Genomic DNA, 26,307 nt, shown 5'->3' with positions numbered 1-26,307 from the left:
ATGAGGATGGGAGGATTTCACTGGGGTAAATGGTGAAGGGATAAGTTAATTAGAGTGTGAAACACAGGGTTTAGGATTTCTGTACAGGGGGTCTAAAGAAGTAAGATGGAGGAATTGGGGCGTGTCCTGTTCTTCTTCTTCTTCTTCTTAGCCTCCATCTTCTGTGGTGATGTTGGCACTTTGGGATTGGTTATTACTAAAAGTGCACCGGTTAATAAGGGTAGAAGGTATTGGGGAAAATTGATAAATATTGTATACATAATTTTGAGTATAAAGATAGGGGGCTCTCAGTGTGCTCATGGCTGACTTGCTGTGCAGACCTCTGTCGGGCCGAGAGAAAATCTTTTAGATAAACAACTAATAAACACTGAAGACCGAGAAAAAACCTGAAGCCACTTTTCATCCTTTGGAGCGCGGGCTGCCCAAGACCATCCCCGAGCCTTTCCAGGCCATAAAACTGCCGAGAAACCGACAAAAGGAGAGCTTTTATTTTGGAATTTAAAACCCTGCCAAGTAGGCTGGAAGGAAAGAAGAAAAGGATTCAAAAATCCACAGAAATGTACTTTATTTTATAAAATGGGGTTGGCCCTGCCCTTTCTCCTATGACCTAAGAAAAGTGAGCAGAAACGTGTGTTTCCCTTGTAGATAAAGTGTCCCTGCTGAAAGAGTTCAGCTACCAATGGAATCACCTGAGTGGCCAAGCCCTGCTGGATGTCACCGAGCGTATCACAGGCTTGGCCTCCCCTTCTGAGCCCAGAGCTCTTCCCAGGGAGCATTTACAGGGAATGCCTGTGAGCAGACAGCAGAGCAGCTCCTCCAAACCAGGAGGTGCTGAGCTTGTCCCTGCTGCCCCATGGCCAAGGCAGGTGGGTTTGGCAGGTTTTCCCTGGCTGCTGCAGAGCTGGGCAGCACCTGAGATGGGGGCGGCGCTCGGCCTGGGGCTGAGCTCTCACTGGGGCAGCTCAGAACCACCTCCAGCAAAGGGAGGGCTAAAAATGCCCCAGCTGGCTCCTCTCTGGGGAGCTCAGGGGCATCTGTGATCTTTGAGGGGAAATGGTGGCCAATGCTGTTTCAGGGCATCAGTTTGTTTTGTCCTCACAGAATTCTTGTTTTTCTCTTGGAAAGTTTTGAGGCTGAACCGTGCAGGGCCTGGGGGTCACAGCTTAGGCCAGAACTCAACAGAGGTACCAGAGGCACGGGTTTAGTGCAAGGCAGCCTCTGGGGCACAGGGACAGAAGCAGAGTGCTGAGGCTCCTGCCTGTGCTGTCAGAGGGGCCTTGGACTGAGCCTTTCAGGGTGTGCAAACAGTGTCTGCCTGGGTCAGCGCTGCCCAAAATGCTACAAATGCAGCTGATAATTGATTCCTCAGAGGAGCTTGCTGTGTCAGCCAGAGCCAAGGAATGGAAAAAGGATAATCTCAATATATAGCAGAGAAGATGATTGATAGCCTTGCTTCAACTGGGGCTAAATCCACTGCTAATTATGCCAACATCTTTGAATGCAAGGTTTAATACACTTTGTGTCTTCATTAGGAATCTCAAAAGGGCATGTTCAGTGATTGGGAATGTCAAAGGCCCTTTAAAGAGCATTTGAATAAAGTACATCTCCAGCAACAGGGAATTTAGTTTAGCTGTTCTTTGAAAGAGAGGTCATCTTTTTTAAAAAAATGATTTAACCATAAATTTGGAGTACTTTAGAAAGAGCAGATGCCCTCTCTGCAATATAGTAGGAACAGACAGGTGCTCCTCCTGTTCAGTAGTCACCAATGTCTTTAATTGCATTTAAACTCAAATGAATTCCCATTTTAAAATGGGTTCCATAACCCTTTCCTGCTAAGCAGAATTGGTTTTGGGTACTTGCAGGAGCTCTTTCATTGTTGCTGACTGCTGGTGGATTAACAGCATAGAGAAAATGAAGTCTCTTCCACCACAGAATATTAAATGGCTGCTAGATAACATTTTGTCTGATCAGAAAACAAGAATGGTCTCCAAAGCATTTCAGGTTTTGATCTCTCAGCCAAATCTGCCATGCAAGAAGCCTGTTGGTAGTAACTTTTGGTCTGTGTTTGATATAGTTCAGTTCAGAAAATGAGCAGAGATATTTCAGAGACAATATGAAAAAACACTCGTATTTTGGTTATATTTGAGTCCCCTGTGTAGCATTTTTCTTTCTCTATGCCCTTATTCAAGTGGACATCATAAGAAAAAATGCCATTAAGATTGAGAGGGGAAGTGGCATTAAAATGTGGAGATGCCCAAATGCCAAGGCAATGGGGTCTGAGTAATTATCTAAGACACCCTGAGGTTTGAACCAGGTCTTTGCTGGAAGCCCCAAAAGAATTCTGCCAAAGACCCCAGCTGGCCACTGATGTTTCTCATCCAGCTGTCAGGCAGCAGCCATCTCTGGTGGGCTGGAGTTTTGAGGTGTGTTCTAACCCTGCCCTTTGCTGTGTGCCACTGAGCACAGGGAAGAGCCAGATTAGACATTTGGCACTTGGCATCAAAGTTACAAAAATGGAATAATTACTTTTATTAGAAATCTCTCCATTTCCTCTCTATGGTGCATTTCCAAATCTTCAGTGTGGGTTTAGACAACTTCTTAATGGAAATCAAAGGCAATTGGACATTTCATTCATTGTTTATGCAGAGATTGTGAAATAATTTAGTAAAGGTAGGAAGTCTGCCGCAGGGACAAGGCTCTGGTTGGAGCAATTAGTGCTGAGGGGTGGGTGGTTCTGTTTCCAGGATGCTCAGCTGCTTTGCCCGTTTCTGGACCAAGGGGCTCTGGGTGCTGTTTTGCTGCTCTTGGCCAGAGAGGCTGGCAAGAAGCAGAAGCAGAGGCAGATCCTTGTTGCAGTGAGGCTGGTGGGTAAGGAGCTGTGTCTCTGTCCCGGCAGTGCTTGTGCAGGGGGTTCATGCCAGGAGCCCTGAAGTTGCCCAGCGCGACGCCCTGCCCGTGCTCTGGTCCTGCCTGGAGAACAAGGCGCTGCCTGTGCGGAGCGCCAGCGTCCGCACCGTGGCCACCAAGCTGGCCTCTGCCCTCTGCAAGGTGATGGGCACCCAGCTGAAGGAATGTGCTGCCAGCAAGCCTCCACATGTGCGGGAAAACCTCTCCAAAATGCTGGGCTGGTGAAGGCGAGATGTTCTCCAGAAGGCTGAGGAAGCGCTGAGTTGGAAACCTCTGGATTTGCCTTTTGAGCTGTGCCAAAAATGACGAAATCCTAAGGAAGGGTGTGCATCTGCCCCACTCTCTCCATTGCCCTTCCTAATCATGGCATGGGGGGCCTGAAGCAGCTCCAGATGGAGGACAAGATGAAGGGCAGTCATGGCTCAGCCTCACACAGAGGTGAGGGGGGAGCTGGGCCAATCTCTGCTGGCAGGAAGGGTCTTGTGGCAGCCCAGAGAGGCTGTGCACATTGCCAGGGAACAGCTGTGCCCTGCATGTGCCCCTGCAATGAGCTGTGCTGCTGCCAGTGCCCCTGGAGCTGTGGGGCTGCTGAGCTGTGGGGCAGGCAGAGGAGCAGGAGGGTGCCTGTGCAGCTGAGCCATTCCTGGGGAGCACAGGGCTCTGGGCTCCCTGCTGTCCCAGGGCAGCCCAGAGGCCAGGCTGGGCCTGTGCCAGCTCTGGGCAAGTGGCTCAGGGTTTGCCCTGGCCTGCCTCAGTGTCTGCCAGCAGGAGCATGTTTCCCTGTGCAGCTGTTTACACATCTCCAGGAAATGTGTCCCATGAAATACAGAGCTTCAGATGCTTTAGGTTTGCATTGTGGCCTCTGTTAAACTTTGTGTCTCCATTTTGCAGATCTGGCTGGTTACAGTCTTACCGAGAAGTTGTCTCGGGACACTTCCGATGTTCTCTCACCCACAAAGTCCTTGTCTCTCATCCAGAAGAGCTCTCTATCCTCCAAGCTAAGGAAGAAGCTGCCGCCTGTATGGAGAGTGCTTGAAGAAAAGGATTGATGCGTTAGGCTTCATAGTTATAGATGTACATATGTTCTGATCTTTAGATGTAGTTTTGAATTAATGTGTTTTGATTCTGTCTTTAAGTTTTGATGACATGTCTTTAATTCTATATATTTCATTTTGATGATGAAAAAAAAGTAAATAAATAAACAAAATCGAAAAAACCAAGAGGAGAATGTGAGACCAGGACCTGCTGGCGTAGAGATTATGGGAGTGCAGCTCACTCAGTGTGCCAGTGTCTCACCACATCCTTTCCTCATTGGGCCTCTCCTCTTCCACTTTGGCCATGTTATCTTTGTGTCATTTGTGCTGCTCTTTGTTACTTAGCATTACAACAGTCACCTGTTGACCTGTTTGGGGGACAATGGATCCAAAAGATCCTGTATAATCAAAGGTTTTCTACCTAGGTGTGTTCTGTGCTCACCAAAGGCCTGAGCAAAGAAACCAAGAGAAGTGTGCCCAAATCCCAAAGCTTTTCTCCTTTGCAATCTCCCACAGATCTGGCTCACAGGTGTCTTCAATCACAATTCCATAGGTAAGAAGAGGTCATGTATTTCACTGGGAAATGATGCACTGCTTTGGCAAAGTCACCCATATGTATATTTATCCGGGACAGCAGTGCAGCTGTGTTGTTTGCACCTTGTTTGCAGAAGGATGAGTGCCCTGGGAGGCCAATAACAAGTGACAAGGGCTCCTCAAATCTGCACTGCAGCCTGGCTGCCATTCAGCCCAGAGCTAGGGGATCATTTGTTCCCGTGGATCAGTGCTTACCAGTGGAATGAATTCCTGCACAGCTGGAAGAAGCAATTCTGGATTCAGCTCCAGCTCTTGGTGGGCAGCATGATCATTGACAATGCTGCCCTTCCAGAAATTATTCTGCAGTTTCCTTTCATAGTCATTTGAAGCTTTTAAACTTCACATTTCAATTTGCTTTGCATTAGGGTAAAACACTTCTGGGCCCAGTGCAAGCTGTAACCTTTTGACAGGAAAGTCCTCATGGTTGCCAGCTTCTGATGTTACACAATGTCACCTGGCTGCCTGTGTTTGCTTAGCTCTGGGTCTAGTCCTGGCCTAGCAAAGCCCAGGCAGGGTGGAACGTTGCAGGGAAAACTGGTCCATGAGCTTATGGGGTTGCCATCAGCAGCAGAGTCAATGTGCCCTTTGGGGACTTCTCTGGAGACAAAATTAGGGACCTACCCCATGCCACAATATTCTCTTAGATCTTTCTGAAATATCCTAGAAAAGGCTGTGAAACTTCACATCTCCTTGCACACCCACTGTTTGAAGAGGGGCATTTTTGTCCCTCCTCAAAGTCATTGCTCTTGCACACCAGAAACATGAACATCAACCAACAGGAATGATGCATGGTCCTGCTGCTGCTGCTGCAGAGCACTGGGCAGTGCAGACCTGGGTGTTACCAATATGAGCACTTAATTAGCATTTCATGCTCCTTCACGCTGTCCAGATCTCAGGGCTTTTTGTTTCAAAGCAGCCACTGCACCATCTCTAGAGAAGAACAGGAAATGGGAAACAGAGACTGCCAGCCTTGCAGGGGTGTGAGAGAAAACCTGACGTGTCTGCATCAAAAGATGAATGGGAAGAGTGTAATTGCCAAAGCAAATGCTTTGTTAGGATAGCAGAAGCAGTTCTTTACTGCATGCTTGCATGAAGATCATTTGGAATCTCCTTTTTGTGTCTCATGCAGAAAAGGAGCTCTTAATAATACCACGCTACATAAACCAGATTGGGATGTAGCTCTGTAGTGGTTCACAATGAAGCAGATGGCCTGCTTTGTCACTGCCAGCCCTGCTGAGCCTGCGAGGGACCATAGTGTATCCCATGCCTGTTTTGCCTCCAAGCAGAGCTTGGTTTTCCTCATTAGTGTGAAGTAATTACAAGAGTAATAAAATGGACAATTAGACTGGCCGCTTTGGAGGATACGCTCATGCTTTGGCATGTCAGTCCTGTACCTCATGCACCCAAGGCTTGTTACTCATCATGAAATATTTTAACAAAAAACCTCCGCTCTCATGTTACATCTGAATAAAACTGCATCAGATCATCAAGAATTCTGCTGACAGGAACAAGACAAGAGCCTTCCGACACTCACTTGCAGCTGTCCCGGATTGCTGCAGCCCTTTGTGCAAAGCTGCTGCAGACAGAGTGTTTGGAGTTGGTTTGGGCCTTTATGAAAGATCTGTGGAGCAGTGTGCAGGGCTCTCCTGGCAGGAAACTGTTTGTCCAAGCCCAGGGACACGGTGCCGGCAGGAGCGGAGCGGCCCCGCTCCCAGCCCGAGAGTCTGTGGGCTGAGCCACGCCGGGGAGACAAGGCAGCGAGGGGCTCCAGCCCAGCTGCTTCACTGCCCTGCCCGCTCCATGGAGCTCTGCCGTGGGAGAAAGCCGACACCGGATGAGTCCCCGAGCTTCCATCAGCTGCTGGAACTGCTCCGTGACAGCTCCTGTTCTTCCGAGAGAGACCCCGGCGCCTTCTTGGAACGCGTGTCATGGGGGATTCTGTTTGATAATAAACTGTTGGGGGTTTTCCACTTTCATCTATCAGTAATAATTTCCCATTGCTGGAAAGGGATTGCAGGAACACTTTAGAGGAGACGACTTATTGCACAGTATCCTGTTTGAAGTTGTCTCAAACTGTGTGAGACAGATGGCTTCACACAGGAGCATCCCCAAGGCTGCTGAGGGGAAGGCACAGAGGAAGACAAACCCAGTATTTCTGAGGGAACTCCTTGACACCAAACCAACCTGAGTTGTCAAACAGCAGACCTGATGTTTCGAGACATGGGCCACAGGGGAAACCTTTCAGTGTGTTTGGTCCAGGCTGGGCTATGCTTGAGGAAAAGGTGTGTCAGTGTGTTGGATAATACTCTTTTCTTGACCTAGAGATGGGGCAACTGAGAGGTGTTTTAAAAACTTCTATTCCATTTTCAGTCTCATGAGAAGGGTGAGACAATACAGATGTTATCATTCACGCCATCACAATCAGAAGCCAACTACTTCCTAAATATTTTACATTATAAGCGTTTCTTGGTCTATCAGCCTTTTGCCATGCCATGTTGTAGATGCCTTAAAGCCAATTATTTAAAACTACTCTTTGTGGGTCCCACTACAATGCATCTTTCATAGCTCTGTTTTTCCAAAATCTTATTTGCAAGGCCATCTTTTGAAACTTTTTTCCAGCTGCATTTCTCTCTCAACAATATCTGTCCTATTCCATGGAAATTTTTAAGTTAGCATTTCTTGTCTCAAGATTTATATACAGATTCATACTTTGTGGGCCTTCTATTAGGCTCTAAAAACTTTCTACAAATCCATTTCCCACATCAGTGGACTTGGCTCCTTCTCTCCTCATTGTGCCTGGCAAGCACAGGAGCCCAGAGCTCCTGCAGAACCCATCCCAGCACTCAGTGGGAGCAAACTTGTGTCCAGTCCTCACCCGGAGCTGCGGTGCCCAGCATTCCACCACTCTGGAATGAGGAACTGTTCCTGCTCTTTCAGAAGGAGCTAAGGAGCTTTGGCCTTCAGATCAATTGTCTGCAGGCTCCTGCAGTGCCTGGTGCTGCTCCCTTGCCAGCGGCACCCCAGGCCAGGGGGGCACATCTGGGCTGCTGTGTCTGGCTCTGGGGCTCCCTGTTCTGGGCAGTGAGGAGGAGCTGCAGAGGCTCTGCAGGACTGACAGGATGGGCTTTGGGGCTGGCAGGAGAAGCTGAGGGTCCTGGGCTGCTGGGGCTTCTGAAGAGGAGGCCTAGAGCTCCTCCTGCAACTGGTCCAAGGGTAGTTCCAGAGAATCCCAGAATTAGCAAGGTTGGAAAAGATCTTGGAGATCATCAAGTCCAGCCTGTGCCCTGAAACCGCCTTGTCTCCCCTGAGCCTCCTCTTCTCCAGGATAAACAACCCCAGCTCCCTCAGCTGCTCCTCACAGGACTTGTGCTCCACACCCCTCCCCAGCCTTGCTACCCTTCTCTGGACACGCTCCAGCCACTCCATGTCCTAAATTGGGGGCCCAGAAGTGGACACAGCACTCAAGGTGCTGCCCAAGCAGTGCTGAGCACAGGGGAAGAATCTCTGCCCTGCTCCTGCTGGCCACACCATTCCTGAGCCAGGCCAGGAGCCATTGGCCTCCTTGGCCACCTGGGCACACTGCTGGCTCATGTCCAGCCTGCTGTCCATCAGTGTCCCCACGTCCCTTTCTGCCTGGCTGCTGTCCAGCCCCTCTGGCACCTTGCTAAAGGAGGGAGGCAGGGAGGGAACGGGTCCAGATCCAGTCCTTCCTGAAATGTGGTGTTTGCTGGCACTGCCAGTTCCCAGATCTTGATATTTCCCTATTCTGGTACAGCCCAAGTCCAGCAACTTGCTGGCAAAGAATTCCAAAACCAAGCAAAGACCTGGTACCTACAGCAACCCGATCTCGGGTTTGCTGACACCACCAGTACCCAGATCAGGAATGTTTCAGATGCTTGCACAGCCTAATTCCAGCAGTTTGCTGGCATAGAAAATTAGCATCTGGAAATTTCTCAGTGCCAGCAAAACCTAAATGCAGCAATTTTCTGGCAAAGAAAGCCAGAACCCAGCAGCTTCCCGGTGCTGCCACCAGCACCACCCAGATCTGGTGTTTGCTGCACAAGCGCCCCGATCTTGAAATTTCCCTGTCCTGGCACAGCCCAAGTCCAGCAATTTGCTGGCACAGAAAGCCAAAATCCGGCAATTTCCTGATGCCAATACAGGTGCCCAGACCTGGTGTTTGCTGCCACTGCCAGTGCTCACATCTGGATATTTCCCTGTTCTGGCAGAGCCAAGTCCAGCAATTTTCTGGTCAAGAAAGCCAAAATGTGGCAATTCCCTGCTACTGTCATTGGCAATGCCAAGATCCGGTGTTTGCTGGCACCACCAGTGCCCAGATGCGGGAATTGCCCGGTGCCAGCACAGCCCAAGTCTAGTGATTTCTGGCAAAGAAAGCCAAAACCTTGCAAATACCTGGTACCTACAGCAACCCAGTCTTGTGTTTGCTGACACCACAAGTGCCCAGATCCAGAATTTTTCAGGTTCCTGCACAGCATAATTCCAGCAATATGCTGGCACTGAAAGTTAGCATTTGGCAATTTCCTGGTGCTGGCACATTCCCTACCCAGATCTGGTGTGCGCTGGCACTGCCAGTGCCCACATCTGGCAATTTCCCTCTTCTGGCACCACCCGTGTCCAGAATTTGTTGGCAAAGTAAGCTAAAACCTGTCAATTTCCCCTTGCCAGCACTGCACAATCTGGAGTTTGCTGGCCGCAGGATCCCAAGAAAGAAGGAAGGAAAGAAGGAAGACAAAGAGGAAGGCATCCAGATACAGTCCTGCCTGGAGCCTGGAGCCTGAAATGGGCTGTTTGCTGCCACTGCCAGTGCCCAGATCTGGAAATTTCCCTATTCTGGCACAGCCCAAGTGCAGCAATTTGCTGGCACAGAAATCCAAAACCTGTGGCAGCTTCCTCTTACTGGCTCTGGCACCACCCACATCTTGCGTTTCATGTAACCAGAACCCAGATTTGGAAATTTCTCAGTGCCAGCAGAGCACAAATCCAGCAGATTTCTATCACTGGCAACGACATCACCTAGATCTGGTGTTTGCTGGCAACGCCAGTGCCCAGATCTGAAAACTTCCTAGTGCTGGCACAGCCCAAGTCCAGCGATTTGCTGGCACAGAAAGCCAAAATTTGGAAATCTGCAGGTTCTGGCTCCAGCACCATCCAGCTCTGGTGTTAGCTGAGACCACCAGTGCTCAGACTTGGAAACTTCCTGATGCCTTCACAGCCCATGTCTAGCAATTGTTTTTTAGCTAGCTGGGGCAGGGAAGTTCCTTGGACTGTGACTTTCTTTTTTCTTGGAACTGTTTACACCTGCTCTGGACTGAAAACCCAGAAAAACACCGGCAGCAGCAGCTCACACCTGTGGCCCCCCGAGCTCTGGGACGCTGCATTCCAGCACCAGAGGGACTTAGAAGAGACCGAGGGAGCCAACTACAACCCACAAAAAGGACCTTCTGAATTTGCCATCTCTTCAGCACTGTCCGAGGTTTTATTTAATATTATTCATTTTTCATGCTTGTGAATACTTTACTTGTTAAACAAACTGGGGTTTTTAACTTTTCTCAAGGGAAGTCTTTTCCTGAACTAGTCGGGGAGGGGACGCTTGAACTTGCTTTCTAGATGGACCCCTTTTGGAGATTTCCTCCCAAAATTTGCCCTAAACCAGAACAGTCACAATGAAAACTTCACATGTGGCATAATTCCCTGATGGAAAATCTTGCAACAGAAACTTGACCTCGTTCTCCATGAGAGGTTCTTGGGGAGAGCAGACAGGAGGAGATTCCTGGAAAACTGAAACAGCTTTCCAGAAGTAAAATGAAAATGAAAGAAACAATCTAAGATGTTTTCCCTTATCTATTTCTATGCTCCCCTTTTTCATGTTGCATCCCAGTAATTCCAGATGCATCTCATCTCTAAGATCGATGACGTAGTGATTTTTAGACACTAAAATACCATGAGCCACACACAGTTTTCCTTCCCCTGTTTTTACTGCAAAGCAACACTGGAGATGTAAGTGCAGTGCTGGGCTCAGGTAGGAATCCTACCCCAAGGGAAGGTGGCCCGACAGTGTTTGCCCCTCAGCAAGGACAATGCACAGCAGCGAGCGAGGGGATCGCTGTGCCAGTGTGCAGGAGTCAGGGCTCTGCATCCGGGCTCAAGGCTGCAAAGTTCCCGTGTTTGGGCAGACAGAGGGGCTGTCCCCGGGGCGCGCGGGGCTCGAACGTGGGGCTCGTGGGGCGAGCGGGGAACGGACACGGGGACGAACGGCCCCGGTGCTTCAGTTGCAGCGGCGGCAGCGGCGGCAGCGGCGGCAGCAGCAGCGGCAGCAGCAGCAGCAGCAAACAGATAGTTTTAAGCACTCTTTCTATTTCTCTTTTTCTTTCTCTTCTTCTTTCTCTTTCTCTCCCTTTCCCGCTGTCGGGCACCCTTCTCTCGGGGTCCCTTGTCCGGCGTCCCTCTCCTCTCCCCTCCTCCCTCCCCCCTGCAGGGCCGGGCCATGCCCCCGGCCCGCCCCCGGCCCCGGGCGGGGCTGCCCCGTGCCCGGCCCCGGCCGTCCCGCCACGGTCTCGCCTCCGCCCGGCTCTGGGTGTACTGGCGGTGGCGCTGCTGGGCGGGCATCAGTGCCTGGGGCTGGGGCGGCATCGCCGCCCTTCGGCTCCGCCTGGCCCGAGCCCGGCCCCCGACCCGACCTCGGCCCCGGCCCCGGCCACAGCCCCGGCGCCGGCCCCGGCCCCGGCTTCTCCCGGGGCCCGCGGAGCGCACACGCGGCGCGGCCGCTCCCGCCGCCTCCACTGCGGCTTCCCCGGCCCGAGCTCCGCCGCTCGGCAGCGCGGCCGCCGGCCCCGAGCCTCCCGTGCCGCGTTCCTGGGAGCGAACGCCCGGGCATGGCCGGCCCGGGGCGGGTGAGGGGCGCTCGGGGGCCGTTGCTGGACCCGGGCCGAGCGCTGACAGCCGCGTCCCGCCCGCAGGGACGGCGCAGGAGGCCCTGCAGGAGCGGTACCGGCTGGGATCGCTGCTGGGGCGCGGCGGCTTCGGCAGCGTCTTCGCGGCCACGCGGCTCTCGGACGGCGCCCCGGTGAGCGGCGGGGCCGGCGGCGGGCGCAGGAGGAGGAGGGGATGCAGGAGGAGGAGGGCGGAGAGCGGAGGATGGGGCTCGCAGTACGGGCAGCGAGCTCACCCCGCTGCTGCCCTTGGCTTGCAGGTGGCCATCAAAAGGGTGCCACGGAACCGCGTCCGGCACTGGGGCGAGCTGGTGAGTGAGCGGGGCCAGCAGCCGGGGCTGCCGGCCGGGGATGAGCCGGGGCCCGGCACGGTGGGAGCCGCCAGGACGCCCCGAGGGAGAGCGGGCGTGGGGCCAGCGCAGGGCGCAGAGCATCCCGGGCTGGCTGAGGGCTTCCCCAGGCCCGGCACGGCATCGGCCCCACTGACGGCGTCGTGCTCCTTCCGCAGCCCGACGGCACCAGCGCACCCCTGGAGGTTGTGCTGCTGACCAAGGTGTCCACTGGCTTCCCCGGTGTGGTCCAGCTGCTGGAGTGGCTCGAGCTCCCCAACTGCATCGTGATGGTGCTGGAGCGGCCAGAGCAGTGTCAGGACCTGCAGCGTTTCATTCGGGCACGGCGGTTCCTGCCCGAGGAGGAGGCGCGGGAGCTGTTCCGCCAGGTGCTGGAGGCCGTGCGGCACTGCACCAGCTGCAGGGTCCTGCACAGGGACATCAAGCCAGAGAACATCCTGGTTGACCTGGACACCGGGCAGGCCAAACTGATTGACTTTGGCTGTGGCACCTACCTGCAGGACACAGTCTACACTCACTTTGCAGGTGAGCCTACACAGGGCTGTGCTCCCGCTGCTGACATCTCATGGCCCAACATCTCCCAGCCCAAGCTGGCTGTGGCAGCGGGGATTCTCCCTTTTGCTGCCAGTCAGGGCACTGAATCTTCAGCTGAGTTACTTTAGAGCAGGGCTGGGTGGGCAGCCATCTTCCAGCCCTGCTGGCAGCCTTTGCCAGCCACTCTGCCCAGGACTGGGGCTTGGCTGGGGCAGCCAGCCCGACCAAACCCCCCGTGGGTGGGGGTAGCAGAGAGGGAGGGCGGAACCTGTGCCCCAGCCACTTTGGTGTGCAGATGAGAGGAAGGGCTTGGACTGCTCCACTCGCCCTGTTTGCCTTGGCTTCATAATATTTTTGGGGCAATGCAGGCAGGGAGGATATGGGCAGGTTTTTTCCCCAGCATAGAGTGGGTTTTTCCTTTGCATGTCATGGTTGAGCCTAGCCAGGGCTGCCCTCTTCCAGCACCAGAGGCTTCTTTTCCAACCCTAACTTTGTGCACAAGTCCCAGGTGCTGGCGAGAGGGCAGTGGTCACCCTGTGTGCCCCTGATGCAGCCCCCGCAGGTGCAGGGATGCTGGGGCCAGGCTCTGGGAGAAGCAGCATCCCCCTGATGAACTCCATCTGTATTCCATAGGAACACTGTCGTACAGCCCCCCGGAATGGAACGACTTTGGCTGGTACCATGGCGAGGCAGCAACGGTCTGGTCCCTGGGCATCCTGCTGCACCAGATGGTCTGCGGGGAGCACCCTTTCAGGAGGGGCCAGAACCTCAGCTGGGGCCAGCTCCCGCTGCCACAACGGCTCTCTCAAGGTGGATCCTCTTGTCTGGGCACGGGGGGAATGCCAGTGCTGGGAGCCAGCAGCGGGGTCGTGGGCATCCCGCTCTGGCAGCTGCTGAGGAGGTGGCACATGTCCTGCTCTCCTCCAAAACAGGGAATTGATGGGAAAGTTTAGGCCCAGCTCTGAGCACATCCAGCATGGCCTGGGCATGGGAATAGTGGGGCAAAGCAGACAGGAGCCTTCTCTGGCTGACCTTCAGTTTCTGCTTTTTCTCCCCAGAGTGCAAAGACCTGATCAGGTGGTGTTTATCCGTGAACTCCTTGGACAGACCCACACTGGAAGACCTGTTCTGTGATCCTTGGATGTGGGATATTCCTCTGCCATAGAAGAAGGGAGAGAGCCACAGGCACACTTTGATCCAGAGCCCTGGTAAGTTCCTACTCCACATGTGCCTTGGCAGTCAGAAGCAAAGGAACCCAGAGTTTTTTGTGCTGCCTGTGTCACAGCACCGGGGTCATGGGATGGGAACACGCAGCCCTTGTGCTGGAGCTGAGCTGCTCTGCCCAGCACTGGTGGCCGCCATCCCAGCTGGTTTTGCTTGTCCTGGTTCCCTGACAGCTGGGGCCCTGGGCAGAGCCCTGAGAGCCTGGTCTGCCCCCAGGGAAGGAGAAGGAGCCCCTGGAGAAGCTGTACCGGGTGGGGATGATGCTGCTGCTGCTGCTGCTGGAGACAGCGAGGGTGACATCAGTAATGACAAGCTCTTCTCAGCCTGGCCACGGGAGGCTGAAGGTGATGGACTTTGATTCTGGCACCTTCTTCAAAGCCAAACTCCACAGGGAATTTGCAGGTGAGTCCCCACCCAGGGAAATTCTGCCAGATTTGGGCATTGCCCAGCATGGCGGGGAACCAAAGGCTCCCCCTTTGCTGGGGCAGATGCAACTCATTCTTCAGTGGCTGCCCAGCTGCTTTTGGCAGGGCTGGGAGGATGGGCTGGGGTGGGTACGAAATGGGAGTGGGCTCCTGGCCCTGCCAACAGCCCCAGCACCCACCGTGCCCCGGGCTGGGGCTGGGGCAGCCAGCCCGACACAAACAAAGCCCATGGTGGGAGCAGAGGTGGGACTCCAGAACCTGTGCACAGCTGCTTTGCTGTGCAGGCAAGGAAGGGCTGGGCTGCTCCACTGCCCTTGTTTGCTTTGGGGTCACCGTGATTTTGGGGGGGCAGTGCAGGGGGGAAGAGAGAAAGTGTGGGTTTCTCACAGCCATGGCTGGGTTTTTCCCTACCATGTAGGGGTTGGGCCTTCCTCAAGGGCCTGACAGAGATAAGAGTTTTTACCGTTTTTCTTTTTTTCCCTTTTTGTCTCTAAACTCTTTTCAATAATGTGTTGTTTGTTATTCCAGAGGAAGCATTCGAGGTGGTCCAGTGTGGATGGGGAAGTGCTTGGGAGCAGCTGTGGCGTGGATGGGCCGTGCCCTTGAAGAAGGCTGAGGACATCGTTTGGGAGCAGCTTTTCTTGCAGCCGTGGCTGGCGTGAGGTGGGTCCCTGTGTGCTTGGCAGGGTGGTATCAGAGCTTTTGGGAGCTGGCAGCGAGCACAGGAGCATCCTGCTCTGGGCAGCTGCTGAGGGCTGGATGTGCCGTGGCTGGCTGCAGGCTGGGCACATGTGCTGCCCTCCTGCTCTGTGCCAAAGGCAGCAGGGATGGGCAGCTCTGGGCACAGCTCTGGGCACAGCCAGCATGGCCTGGGCACCGCAGGCCTTGGCACAAGGGCACAGGAGCCCTCAGCTGACGGGCGGTTTCTGCTTTCTCTCCTTGCAGCCGGGCTCTGCGGCTGCTGAGGCTGCTCTGGGCTCTGCCAGGGCTCAGCTGGGCTCAGCCCTGGGCCCAGCTGGGCTGGCTCTGCCCTCACATTGCTCTGACAGCTCTGCATCAGACGAGCCCGTTGTGAGCACAGCGCCTGAGCTTTCTGCTTTGGCAGGTGAGTGAGACTCTGCTGCAGGCCCAGAGATTGCAGCTGGGGACACACATCCAATTGGCAAGGACCCAAACTCTCCACAGTCCCAGCTGAACGCCTGGATCTGCACAGGGTGTTTTGTCTGTCCCATTCTTCCTTCTTGATTGGCTGGAATTGTGCAATTGCACTTTGTTCCTCCTCTAGCAGTGCCACGAGTGGGCCAAAGCTGGCGAGTGGGCCGTGCTCCTGAGGCAGTGCAGTCTGGAGCTGGTGGATGGAGAATTGCCCTTCTGCACTTCCAAACCAGAGCAAAAAGCCGTAAGTGGGACTTTGTGACTCTAAGAAACTCCTGGCAGTTTCAAAGGGAATGTGCAGCTCATTCGCAGGGTGAGAAGGAAGGTCATCTTCTAAAGGATTTGGGCTTTGACAGAGTTTCCATTCCCAGTCCTGCTTGGAGCTGGAAGGGCACAAAGCAATTTCCTCTTGCTTCGAGCACAATTTCAAATACCAGTGTTGGGAAAAAAGCCCAAAATCTTTTAAGAGGCTGCTGAGGTCAGTAAGATGGATCCATGCCATCAGCACATTTACAATGTAAAGAACTGAGTTCTCTTCTGAAAAAGATCATTTACCTCTTAATGCAAAGAATGTATCTTTGCATTTATGTTTTGGTTTTTTCACTAACATTGTGTTATGTTTTTTCACTAACACTTGGATTTTATTCTTATCTTTTACAATTTACCTATTTTTTTCCTTTTTCCTTTTTTTTCCCTCTAAATCGAAAACATGTCCTACAAAAGGAATGTCCTTTGCTCCTGGTTCCCATGTGGAGCAGCTCCCTTCCTGCTGGCTGAGCTGCTCAGGCAGAGCCCGGCAGCTCCTGGCCCTGCAGGGCTGAGGCTTTTCCCCGTTGCTGGGCACAGACTGATGGAGCAGCACTGCTGAACTCGAGCACACACAGGGACCAGCAGCAGCTGCCTTTGGCCACCTGGGGCTCCAAGGCCCAAACTCTGAGCAGCCAGGGCTGGAAGAGACTGGCAGCATCTGATCCCTGACTCTGGGCAGACAGGGCTGCACAAATGACCCCACAGCAGCAGCAGCAGCAGCAGCACATGGAGCTGACTTTGAGCACAGCCCCTGCCCCTCTTCCCTCCCGTGTGCAGCGGTGTCACAGCAGCCTGAGGCACCTGGGAGCCCCCAGTGCCAGCAGGGACTGGAGATGGCAGCCCTGGGCTCCTGGAGGCTGTGCAAGGAACGGAGCTGGGCACTCCCTGTGCATGGGGAGCTTCCAGATGGAAAAGGCTGCTGTGCCCAGGCAGCTGCAAGGGCACAGAAAGGAGGCTCTGGAGCACTGGATCTGTGCCAGTGCCACAGTCCTGGGCAGCAGCCAGCGAGCCCTGGGGGAACAGAGGGCACACCAAGAGGGACAGAACCAGGCAAGGGCAGAGACTGGAGAGAGCCAGGCCTGGGAGCAGGAACAGCTGCTCCATTGCACTCTTGGAGAAAGCTCTTGGCTGGTTCAAAGCGCTGAAAGGTGTGAAGGGCAGAGAGGAGGCCACAGCAAACAATGCTCCTGTTTGCACAGCCTCCCCTCTCCGTGTCCCAGAAGGAATTGCATGGACTGTGTTCTTCTCTCTGAGCCGTCTCGTTCAGCATGAGCAGCTCAGCACCAGGAGCTGAAGGAGCTGAAGCCTCAGGCCACAGGAGCTGGGCAAGAGGGAACTTTTGGAGCAAAGGAATGCTGCTAAAATAGACCCAGCTGAATGCAGTGGATATAATCATGGAATCACAGAATCCTTTCTGTTGGAAAAGCCCTCTGAGCTTACCCAGTGCAGCCGGTCACCCAGCAGTGCCAAGCCCAGCACTAAACCACGTCCCTGAAGTGCCAAGGCCTGGACACCAGCCCTGAGTGAGGCCTGGACAGCAGGCCCTGAGCCAAAGGTGGCCTCTGGATGAACCTTCCAAGCAAAGGTTCTCTTTGTATCTGCTCCCTGATGAAATATGCATGGTCATTAGCCCTGTGATAGATGTAGCCACTCACTAGTGAAACATGTATTGACCTTTGTGTATTTAGAAGCCAGACAAGGCCATGAAATCTGACATCTGGCCTTGTTTGGGGCTGTATGGTCAAAGTCAGCTCCCTTGGTTCCTCCTTGAGCCCTGGCCAGGCTTTGGGAGGGACCCAAGAGGAGGATGAAAGCAGATGTTGCCACACTAGCAGTGCTGTCAGTTTGTTCATTCAGCACTGTCAGAGCTGGGCCCTCTCCCAGCGGGGTTGGAGCCTCACCTGGGGCTGGAGGCACCTGCAGGAATTCCCAGTGCCCAGGAGTGGCTCTGCAGCCCTTGGCTGTGACAGCTTCCCCAGCTGCTGTGTGGGTCTGGGGGATGGTAAAGGCTGAGGGTAAATGCTGCTGGATCTTTGTTAATCACTGCAGGCAATCTTTGGTGGGGATGCTTGGGTGCATTGCTGAGCTGCTCCTTTTGTGATTCTTTGCTGCTCTGAGCTGCAGGAAATGACACTGATTCCTTCAGTTGGAGTCTGTGTCTTTGGTGCTGACTTTGGCCACTGGTAAAACAAAACTGGCACAGTCTGGCCAGATGCCAACAAAATGTCACTTGTTCAGTGTCAATGTGAGGAATCAGTCCCATCAGAAATACCCAGCTGGGAAGCCCTTCCCTGGAGTTCCCTGGCTCTGGAGTGGGCTGAGGTTGGAGCCCTGTGGGAGTAGTGGGGCAGTCGGGTAAAAGAAGCTGCACCCCTGGATGGCTTCAAATGCATCCAATAATTGCATATGGAAAAGGAAAGAGTACATAGGAAACAGCACCTTCAGAAGGAACAATTATGGTTGGAATGCTCCCACATGGAGCAAGAGAAGAAGGTTTTAGTCTTGAGCTCAGATGCATTTGTGCAAGTGAAATATCTATATACATAATAATTATATATGTATTTATAGTATAATAAGACTTCAATATATCTATTTATATATATTTATTTATGTCTGTATCTATCTATATTTCTATATCACTATCTATGTATAAAATTATATAATAATGTGAAATAGTGCTGACAATACTAATTTGGTAGCTTTGGCTGCTCAGGGATGTAACACTAAATACCCTACAGAACAGGATTGGCCAGGACCCTAATGTCAGTGGTCAACTTTGGGAGATTGTATACAATGAAAAAAGGAGGAAGGGAGGAAATTGGCTATTTTTGCAGGGTTTGCTGATACTGTGATGCAGAGTGCTTTGTCTGTTCCTGTGAAAAATACAGTGATTTTGCCTGCAGGGTTTTTCATGTACCAGATTATGCACAAGCTGCAGGATTGGTTGCATGGGTGAAGGGGTTGTTAAAAGAGCAGTTGGAAAAATGAGGAGATGGGAACCTTTGCCCATGGAGAACCCATCTCCCAGATGTGCTCCATGTCCTTCACAATGGCCCACTGGGGAAATGGAAACCCCCTGGCTGTGCACGGCTGCCCCCAATTTGCAAATCCAACCATGGGCAGTGAGACTTGGGGTGCCTGGGAAATTGTTCTGGCTGTGATGGCCCCTGGCAGGGCCAGCCCAGAGGCTGCAGAGCTGGGCCTTCATGCATTGGAATTCATTAGGAAAAATTCAAAGCCAATGAGAGCTATCAATCCTGAAACAGGAATTCAGATTCCTTCAGGACACTTTGATTTGGTAACTGCTCCCTTGGAGCTTGGCCTTGCAAAGTGTTCCTGTCATGGCAGGAGGAAATGATGCAGAATATCAAGGAGAAATTACAGTAATTCTGTAAACAATAACAAACAAGATTGGATTGTTCAACCCCATGACAGGGTAGCACAATTACTGATTTTGCAATTTTAAGAACGATTGTGAAAACAGGAGATCCACCTCCAGTCACCACCATTTGTGCAGATAAAGGGTTTGGGGGCAGCAGCCCTAATAATGGAGCCAGAGTGTGGGTCCCGAGGCCAAAAGGCCCTCCCGAGGCAGCTGAAGGAGCAGCTCCTGGGAAAGACAACTCTGCGTCCTGAACCCTGGGCAGGAACAATGGGAATGTGTCCCTGCAGCCAAGGATTCTGTGTGAGAACAAGTAGATCTGCCAGGATATGGTTTTACACATCCTGCCAGACCAGATCTCCCTGTTTGCCCCAAGGGCCCCTTTGGAAAATGCTCTGATCCACCCGGCTCCATGGGAAAGCTGCTGTGACACTGAGGGACTTGCACAGGAATTCCATCCAGGAGCCTGGGTGCCCCTCAGGGACTGGGACCCGGCCCCTTCCAGCCAGAGGGGAAAGGGCCCCCCAAGCCTTGTTAGCCACAGACAGCATGGGAAAGCTGAAGAGCAAAGGGCCTGGGGGCATTATTCTGGAATTAAAAAGGTGCCAGCTCCAGGCACAACAGAATTCTTGTTCCTAATTGGAATGAGATTGAGAAAAAAGAATGAAGAATGGTGTCACTAAAGTACTACTGATGTCTGTAAGGTGTACCTTGATAGTCAGCCAGAATCTTTGCCTGCCAAAAACACCTCTAGTGTTTCACCAAGGGATTGGTCATCAAAATGTAATAATGAGTTATGATGGATTGCTGAGCTTCTTTTGTAATTCTTTCCTAATGATGATGTGCTTTGCTGAGCTTATCGTTTTGTAAATCTTTGCAGCTGTGTATGATATAAATGACACAATTCCTTAAGTTGTTGTCTGTGTCTTTGGTAGTGACCCTGCCCACTGGTGAAACAGGGCCCTCTCTTGCCTAAGTGTTCCCTGAGAAGGCAAAAGCCCTCCCTCCAAAATTCCCCCCTTCCTCCTTGTTCCCCCCCTTCATACCCTGAGCATGATGTGCTCTGGTCTGGGGTATGCCCGGGCTCAGTTTGGGTCCCCTGTCCTGGCTGTGTCCCCTGCCCAGCTCCCCCGCAGCCCCAGCCCCTCCCCAGCGTGGCTGGACGAGGGGCAGGACAGGCCTTGGCTGTGCTGCAGCTCAGCAAGAACAAAACCATCTCTGCGTGCTCAGCGCTGTGCTCAGCACCCGGCCCAGCAGTGTCTCAGTGCCAGGGGCTGTGCCCTCAGTCCCTGCCGGGGGTTTCCATGGCAACTGCCAGGCCAGGTGACCCAGGTGTCCCCCCAGTGCCGGTTGCCATGGAAACAGTGCCCAGCCCTGCCCCTTTCTGTCTGGCTGACCTGGCCTTTGGCCCTGGCAGTGCCGGTGGCTGCTGGTTCCTGGTGCCAGAGCGGCCAGCGCAGCACAGGGCAGGTGGCCATGGCACAGCCCCCAGCAAGGGATCCCCTCTGGCTCTGGGCACTGACACCAGCCCTGAGCAAGGGACCAGGGCAGCTTTCCATGGCCACCAACCATCACAACGGGTCCGGGCATTGGTTGCCATTGCACCAAACCATGGAACGGGTCCCCGTGGCCGTTGCCATGGCACCTGGTGGCACCAACGAGTGTCACTGCAATTGTACCTGGAACAGCCCTGGCACCGCTTTGTCCCAGGGTTGCCATGGCAGCTGAGGGCAGCAACAGCTGGGGCTCTGCAAGGGCCCTGGGGCAGACGGGAAGGAGCAGCAGAGCAGGGGCTGATCCATCCCCAAGGTGCTGGACAGCCCAGGGCAGCGTCCCAGAGCGTCCTGATGTAGCTGCCAACAACATCCCCCCTCTGCAGCCCTGGCCTCTCCCCCAGCTCACACAGGTGCCCCATCCTTGCACGCACAGACATGGCAGCACTGGCTCAGCAGCCCCTGTTTGCATTGCACACAGCAGGGGGAGCACCCCCATGCTGTTGCTGTGGGGACATGAACCTGAGGGAGCACAAATGCCATCAGCCCCTGGGGCCAGCAAGGGCTGGGGGACAGCAGGGAAACCACTCAGCTTTGTCCTGGCCTCTGCATTTAGCCAGAAAGTTTGTTCCCATCAGCTGGGAGTTTCCTGTCCCACTGCAGACGCTGTTGCTCAGAGCCAGGGCTGCCTGGCAGCCACCCCCAAACTGCCCTGAGCATTTCCTTGGCTTCACCTTTGCTTTCTTTCCTCTTCCTGATACAAATGTCTTCCCATTGCCCACCCCTGTTCCCTCCCCTGCAAACAGCCCATCCCTGCTTGCCCTTTCCTCTCTGGCCCCACTCCCCATTGCAGTTCCTGACTTGGCCCCATGGGAACGTCCCTTGGGCAGCAGGATCATCCTGCAAGTGCTGCAGGAATTGTCTGCAGGCTCCTGCAGCGCCTGGTGCTGTTCCCTTGCCAGAGGCACCCCAGGCCAAGGGGGCACATCTGGGCTGCTGTGTCTGGCTCTGGGGCTCCCTGTTCTGGGCAGTGAGGAGGAGCTGCAGAGGCTCTGCAGGACTGACAGGACGGGCTTTGGGGCTGGCAGGAGAAGCTGAGGGACCTGGGCTGCTGGAGCTTCTGAAGAGGAGGCCCAGGGCTCCTCCTGCAACTGCTCCAAGGGTGGCTTCAGAGAATCCCAGAATCAGCAAGGGTGGAAGAGACCATGGAGATCATAAAGTCCAACCTGTGCCCTGACACTACCTTGTCTCCCGTGGGCCTCCTCTTCTCCAGGATAAACAACCCCAGCTCCCTCAGCTGCTATTTACAGCTCTTGTGTTCCAGCTCCATCACCAGCCTTGCTGCCCTTCTCTGGACACACTCCAGCCCCTCCATGTCCTTCCTAAATTGAGGGGCCCAGACTTGGACACAGCACTCGAGGCGCTGCCCAAGCAGTGCTGAGCACAGGGGAAGAATCCCTGCCCTGCTCCTGCTGGCCACACCATTCCTGATCCAGGCCAGGAGCCACTGGCCATCTTGGCCACCTGGGCACTCTGCTGGCTCATGTCCAGCCTGCTGTCCATCAGTCCCTGCAGGTCCCTTTCTGCCTGGCTGCTCTCCAGACACTCTGTCCCCAGCCTGTAGCGCTGCAGGGGTTGTTGTGGCCAAAGTGCAGGACCGGCACTTGGACTTGTTAAACCTCACCTTGTTGGATTTGGGCCCTGGATCCAGCCTGTCCAGGGCCCTCTGCAGAGCTCTCGTACCCTGCAGCAGATCAACATTCACACCCAGCTTGGTGTCATCTGCAAATATGGTAATTTTCTATTTTTTTTAACACATGTGGTAATTATTTACCCAAAATCATTAACATATTTTCCCTCCCCTTAACCCATGTGTTCTTCTGTCCTGGGGGTCTCTCTGGTAGTCCCTGGTGCTTGTGGACCCCAATGTTCCCATGGGCCTGGCTGAGCTGGCAGGACACTGAGGCTGCTGAACTTCTAGTTCCCCTTCTCACACAATGGGCATTGTGTGGTTTCCACAGGCCTGGGGCTTTGGAGAACAAACTCCAGGTGTCAGCTCAGCTGGTGGAGACAATTTATCATCTGCTAATATGAGGTCACAGAGTGGGCTGTGACATCACAGAGTGGGTTATGTGAGGTCATTGAGAAGCGATGACATCACAGGCATCCTATGTGACATCACAGAGCCAGCTGTGACATCACAGGGCAGGGGTCTGAAATCACAGAGCAGATTCTGACATCACAGAGTTGGCTGTGACATCAGAGACCAGCTGTGTGACATTAGAGAATGGGCTGTGACATCACAGAGGGGCTGTGTGACATCCCAGCAGGGCTGTGTCAGGTCACTGGGTTGGTCACTCTGCCCCAGCTCCCCCTCACAGTTTCTCCCAACAAGTCCAATGCTGTCCATGCCCAGCGTGGTCCCTGTCCCCCAGGATCCCCCCGGCCCACCTGGAGCCACAGCCTCCACCAAAGGATGTTCCACAGGATCCACCCCAGAGCCTGACAGGGGAAAAGGGGCCAGGGCTGTGTGACCAGGACATCAAGGACGGGGATTATCCAGGTCACTGTGGCCAGGTTTGGGTTCCCCAGGGCAGGAAAGATGTCTGGCAGCTGGAGCAGGGTCTGGGAAGGGCCTCCAAGGTGGGGCTGGAGCCCTTGGGCTGTGAGCAGAGGCTGAGGGAGTTGGGCTTGTCCAGCCTGGAGCAGGGAAGGCTGAGGGGCTCCTCATGCCAGCCTGGCAGTGCCAGCGAGGAGGGGATGGAGAACACAGAGCCAGGCTCTTCACCGGGGAGCCTGGTGGGAGACAAAAGCCAATGAGTGGGAGGGGAAAGAGGGGAGATCAGGCAGGGCATGAGGAGATGAAATGAGTCAGGTTGGTTTCAGCATTTCCTTAACACCAAGAGCAGCCTGACCTCCCCTCTCTATCCACCACTGACAGCTTTGCAAATCAGGAATTGTTTGAGCTGTTTTGCCCCCACTCCAGGATGGACATCCTGATACAAGAACTTAATTCTGTTTGTATCTATCACAGAACCATGTTTGTCTAAAATTAATTTTAGTATGGAAATCACCTGTGGATCATGCACTCATCAGACGCTGCTGGGACATTGCACATGGCTCAGGGAAGAGCATGATTGTTATTAAATTGTGTCCTGTTCAATTGTGGTCTGTTGGCCATGAAGAGAAACTTTCTGTGCCTCTGAGTCTCACCAGTTCCTGACCCCCAAACGACACAAACCTGATGAGTTGTGCTTCCCACTCCAGTGGTGGCACTTGGACCTCCCTCCATCCCCAGAGCAGAGCTCTCTTGTCCCAGAAAGTCCCTGGTAATGCAGGGACGAAGGAAACAGGACAGGCTGGGGGATCAGGGGCAGGGCACAGCCAGGGATTTGGGGTGGTTGTGAGCCCAGGGCAGGACCCAGCCCTTGGCCTTGGTGATCCTCATCCAGCTGTCCTGGGCCCATGGATGGCTCCAGCCTGGCCAGATCCCTCCCCAGGAGAGCTTCCCACCCTCCAGCACAGCCACACTCCCACCCAGCTTGGGCTCACCTGGGAACTGACTGAGGGTGCCCTTGATGGCCTTGTTCAGATCAGCAATAAAGAGATTGAAATGACCTGGCCAAAATCCTGAGCCCTGGGGACACCCCTGGATGTGACTCCATTCCTCAGCTGCTCTGAGTGCCAGGGGTTGGATGAGGGAAATGGTGGGGATGTGTTTCAGGAATGCCAAGGGCCAAGGCCTGAGCCCCAGCCCCTGGCCAGGCAGATGCTGTCCCTCCCTCCTTGCTCAGGGCTCTTCCCGGGATGGGCACTGGCATGTGGGCATGTGCAATGCCAAGGGCAGGAGCATGGGGCGGCCCCTGCCAGGCTGCTGAGCAGGGACGAGGAGGCAATGAGGCCCCAGGCCTGCAAGGGTCACTTGTCTCCTCGTGGCCTCAGGCCCAGGCCCAGCAGCCATGGCCAAAGTGCTGCCCAAGTTGGCTCTGGCAGGGCTGTCTCGCAGCTGCTGCCCATCCCTGTGCCCTGTGCAGCCCAGGCTGTCCCACGGTGTCCCTGCCCTGCGCCTCTGTCCCTGCAGGCTGTCGGCATCCCCCGGCTGCCCCACCTGGCTGGGCCCTTCCTTTGCTGACAGCTCTGCCTCCTGCCTGCCCCTGCCTGCCCACACAGAGCCTGGGGCTGCTCCAGGCTCCTGCTGGGGGCCGTGCTGCACCACAGCCCTGCCCTGGGAGGGAAATTCCTTTCTCCTGGTACCAGTCTGGGCCTCCCCAGCTGCCCTTAGCATTAATACTTCCTCTCTCTGGCTGTTTTCCATTATATCAAAAGGATCCACCATCCCTGAAGCTGCTCTTTAAACACTCTCATGGCTCTGCTCCACTGTCCTCAGTCTCCAACCCACTGAGCACAGAGCTCCATTGTCCCTATACTGTGCTCATGTGCCCAAGGCCTCCAAACCCCTCCTTGGGACACATCTGAGCCCTCTCCAAGGTGTTTCCAAATCAAAACATTCAGCTCATAGTCTAAGAAAATCACAAGAGACAGCCGGACCTGTCTGTCCTGGTTACTTTTGTCTGGGAGCAATCCTTGGATATACAGAATTTGGGAGGCCAAATTCTAATTTTGGCCATGGTCCCTGGACAAGAAGGCTGTTTCTTTTCCATAGGAATGAAGGAACAGAGCCCCTCTGTTTCAGGGGCAGATGAGAGATGACCACCAGAGGCCAAGGCCAGCCAGGGCTGGCAGGTTTTGTTTTGCAAGATACCCTTGCCTAGAGGAAATAGTTTAGGCAGAGTACCAATTTTGGCAATGGGCATCTGAAAAGTGAGATAGTTCTTTTCCATAGCAAGGAAAGCATGGAGCCTCAGTGCTCCAGGAGCTGATGAGAGGCAGCCCTTGACTTCCCAAGATCAGCCAGAGCTGTCAGGTGGCCCCTGGGAGGCCAAGCCAGCCAGAGCTGTTCCATGTTCCCTGGGTTCCATGGGGCCCCACAGTGTCCCAACAGTCCCTTGCTTCCAGGTGGCCCTTGGAGGCGTGGTTTTGCAGTGATGATGGTGCTGCCAGGGTGCCGGTGGCACTGGGTGAGCGTCAGGGTCTCTTCCCACCTCGATGACTCTGGGATTTCCTGCTGAGCGCTCTGGCACCAATCGTGTCCCACGCGTGCTGTTTGGGGCTGGCCCCAGCAGTGACTGTGGGTGCTGGGGAGATGCTCCAGGCTGGCTGGGGCAGCTGAGGCTGCAGGGCCATGTCCAGGCCGAGGCCGCCTGTGCGGCTCCCTGGGGCCCCGCGCAGGGAGCAGCCACCATCGGCCGGCCCGGGCTGGGCAGGGCCATGGGCGCTGCTCCTGCAGCTGCCGCGCCAGGCAGGGCCAGCAGAGCAGCGCCCGCAGTGCCCGCAGCGCCCGCCTGAGGCGGCCGGGCCGTTTGCTCGGGGCAGCCGCTGCTGCCTGCGGGCCTGCGCTCCCAGCTGGCCAGCTAAAGCGCCGCCAGGGCTCTGCGGGGCAGGCCCTGGGCTCTGTGGCCCTGCCTCAGGCCCCTGCTGGCCCACGGAGCCTTCACTGCACAGGGAGGGAAGCGAGGCACGCAGGGACTCTGCTGACTGCCCCTCAACCCAGACCTCCTGAGGGAAGGGTAGTGGCAGCCCATCTGCCGCAAGATCTGCCAGCCTTTGGACCCTGCCTTCCCCTTCAGACAGCTCGTGGATGCTGACTTCATTCAGTCACTGTCCTCCTCCTCCCACAGCAAGGGAGTGGGTGCGAAGCTGAAGATCCTGTTACCTTCACAGCAGTCCTGTGGCAGGTCTGTGCTGCTGCTGTCTTCCTCCATGGAATCATCTCAGAGTTCTCTGAGCTCTGGTTCGCTGCAGTCTTCCCAGCTGGAGAGGTCTTGGGAGCTGCTGAACTCTCCTTGGGACAGCTCTGGCTCTGCCTCACCTTGGCACTCTTGGCACAGCT

At 54.4% G+C, this 26,307-nt stretch overlaps 1 protein-coding gene across 1 annotated transcript; it reads left to right on the top strand.

The window, feature by feature from the left end:
* The first annotated feature begins 3,275 nt into the window (after positions 1-3,275).
* LOC131562128 (serine/threonine-protein kinase pim-1-like) lies at positions 3,276-13,534 on the top strand. The gene is made up of 7 exons (XM_058811699.1): positions 3,276-3,345; positions 3,799-3,926; positions 11,032-11,619; positions 11,746-11,796; positions 11,994-12,360; positions 13,003-13,179; positions 13,428-13,534. The coding sequence occupies exons 1-7, from the start codon at positions 3,276-3,278 to the stop codon at positions 13,532-13,534; spliced, it is 1,488 nt and encodes a 495-aa protein (XP_058667682.1).
* Positions 13,535-26,307: the final 12,773 nt, after the last annotated feature.

This window comes from Ammospiza caudacuta, chromosome 10 (genome assembly GCF_027887145.1).
Source record: "Ammospiza caudacuta isolate bAmmCau1 chromosome 10, bAmmCau1.pri, whole genome shotgun sequence".
NCBI lineage: Eukaryota > Metazoa > Chordata > Aves > Passeriformes > Passerellidae > Ammospiza > Ammospiza caudacuta.
The sequence above is the reverse complement of the archived record's forward strand: the minus strand, read 5'-3'. Positions and strand labels throughout refer to the sequence as shown.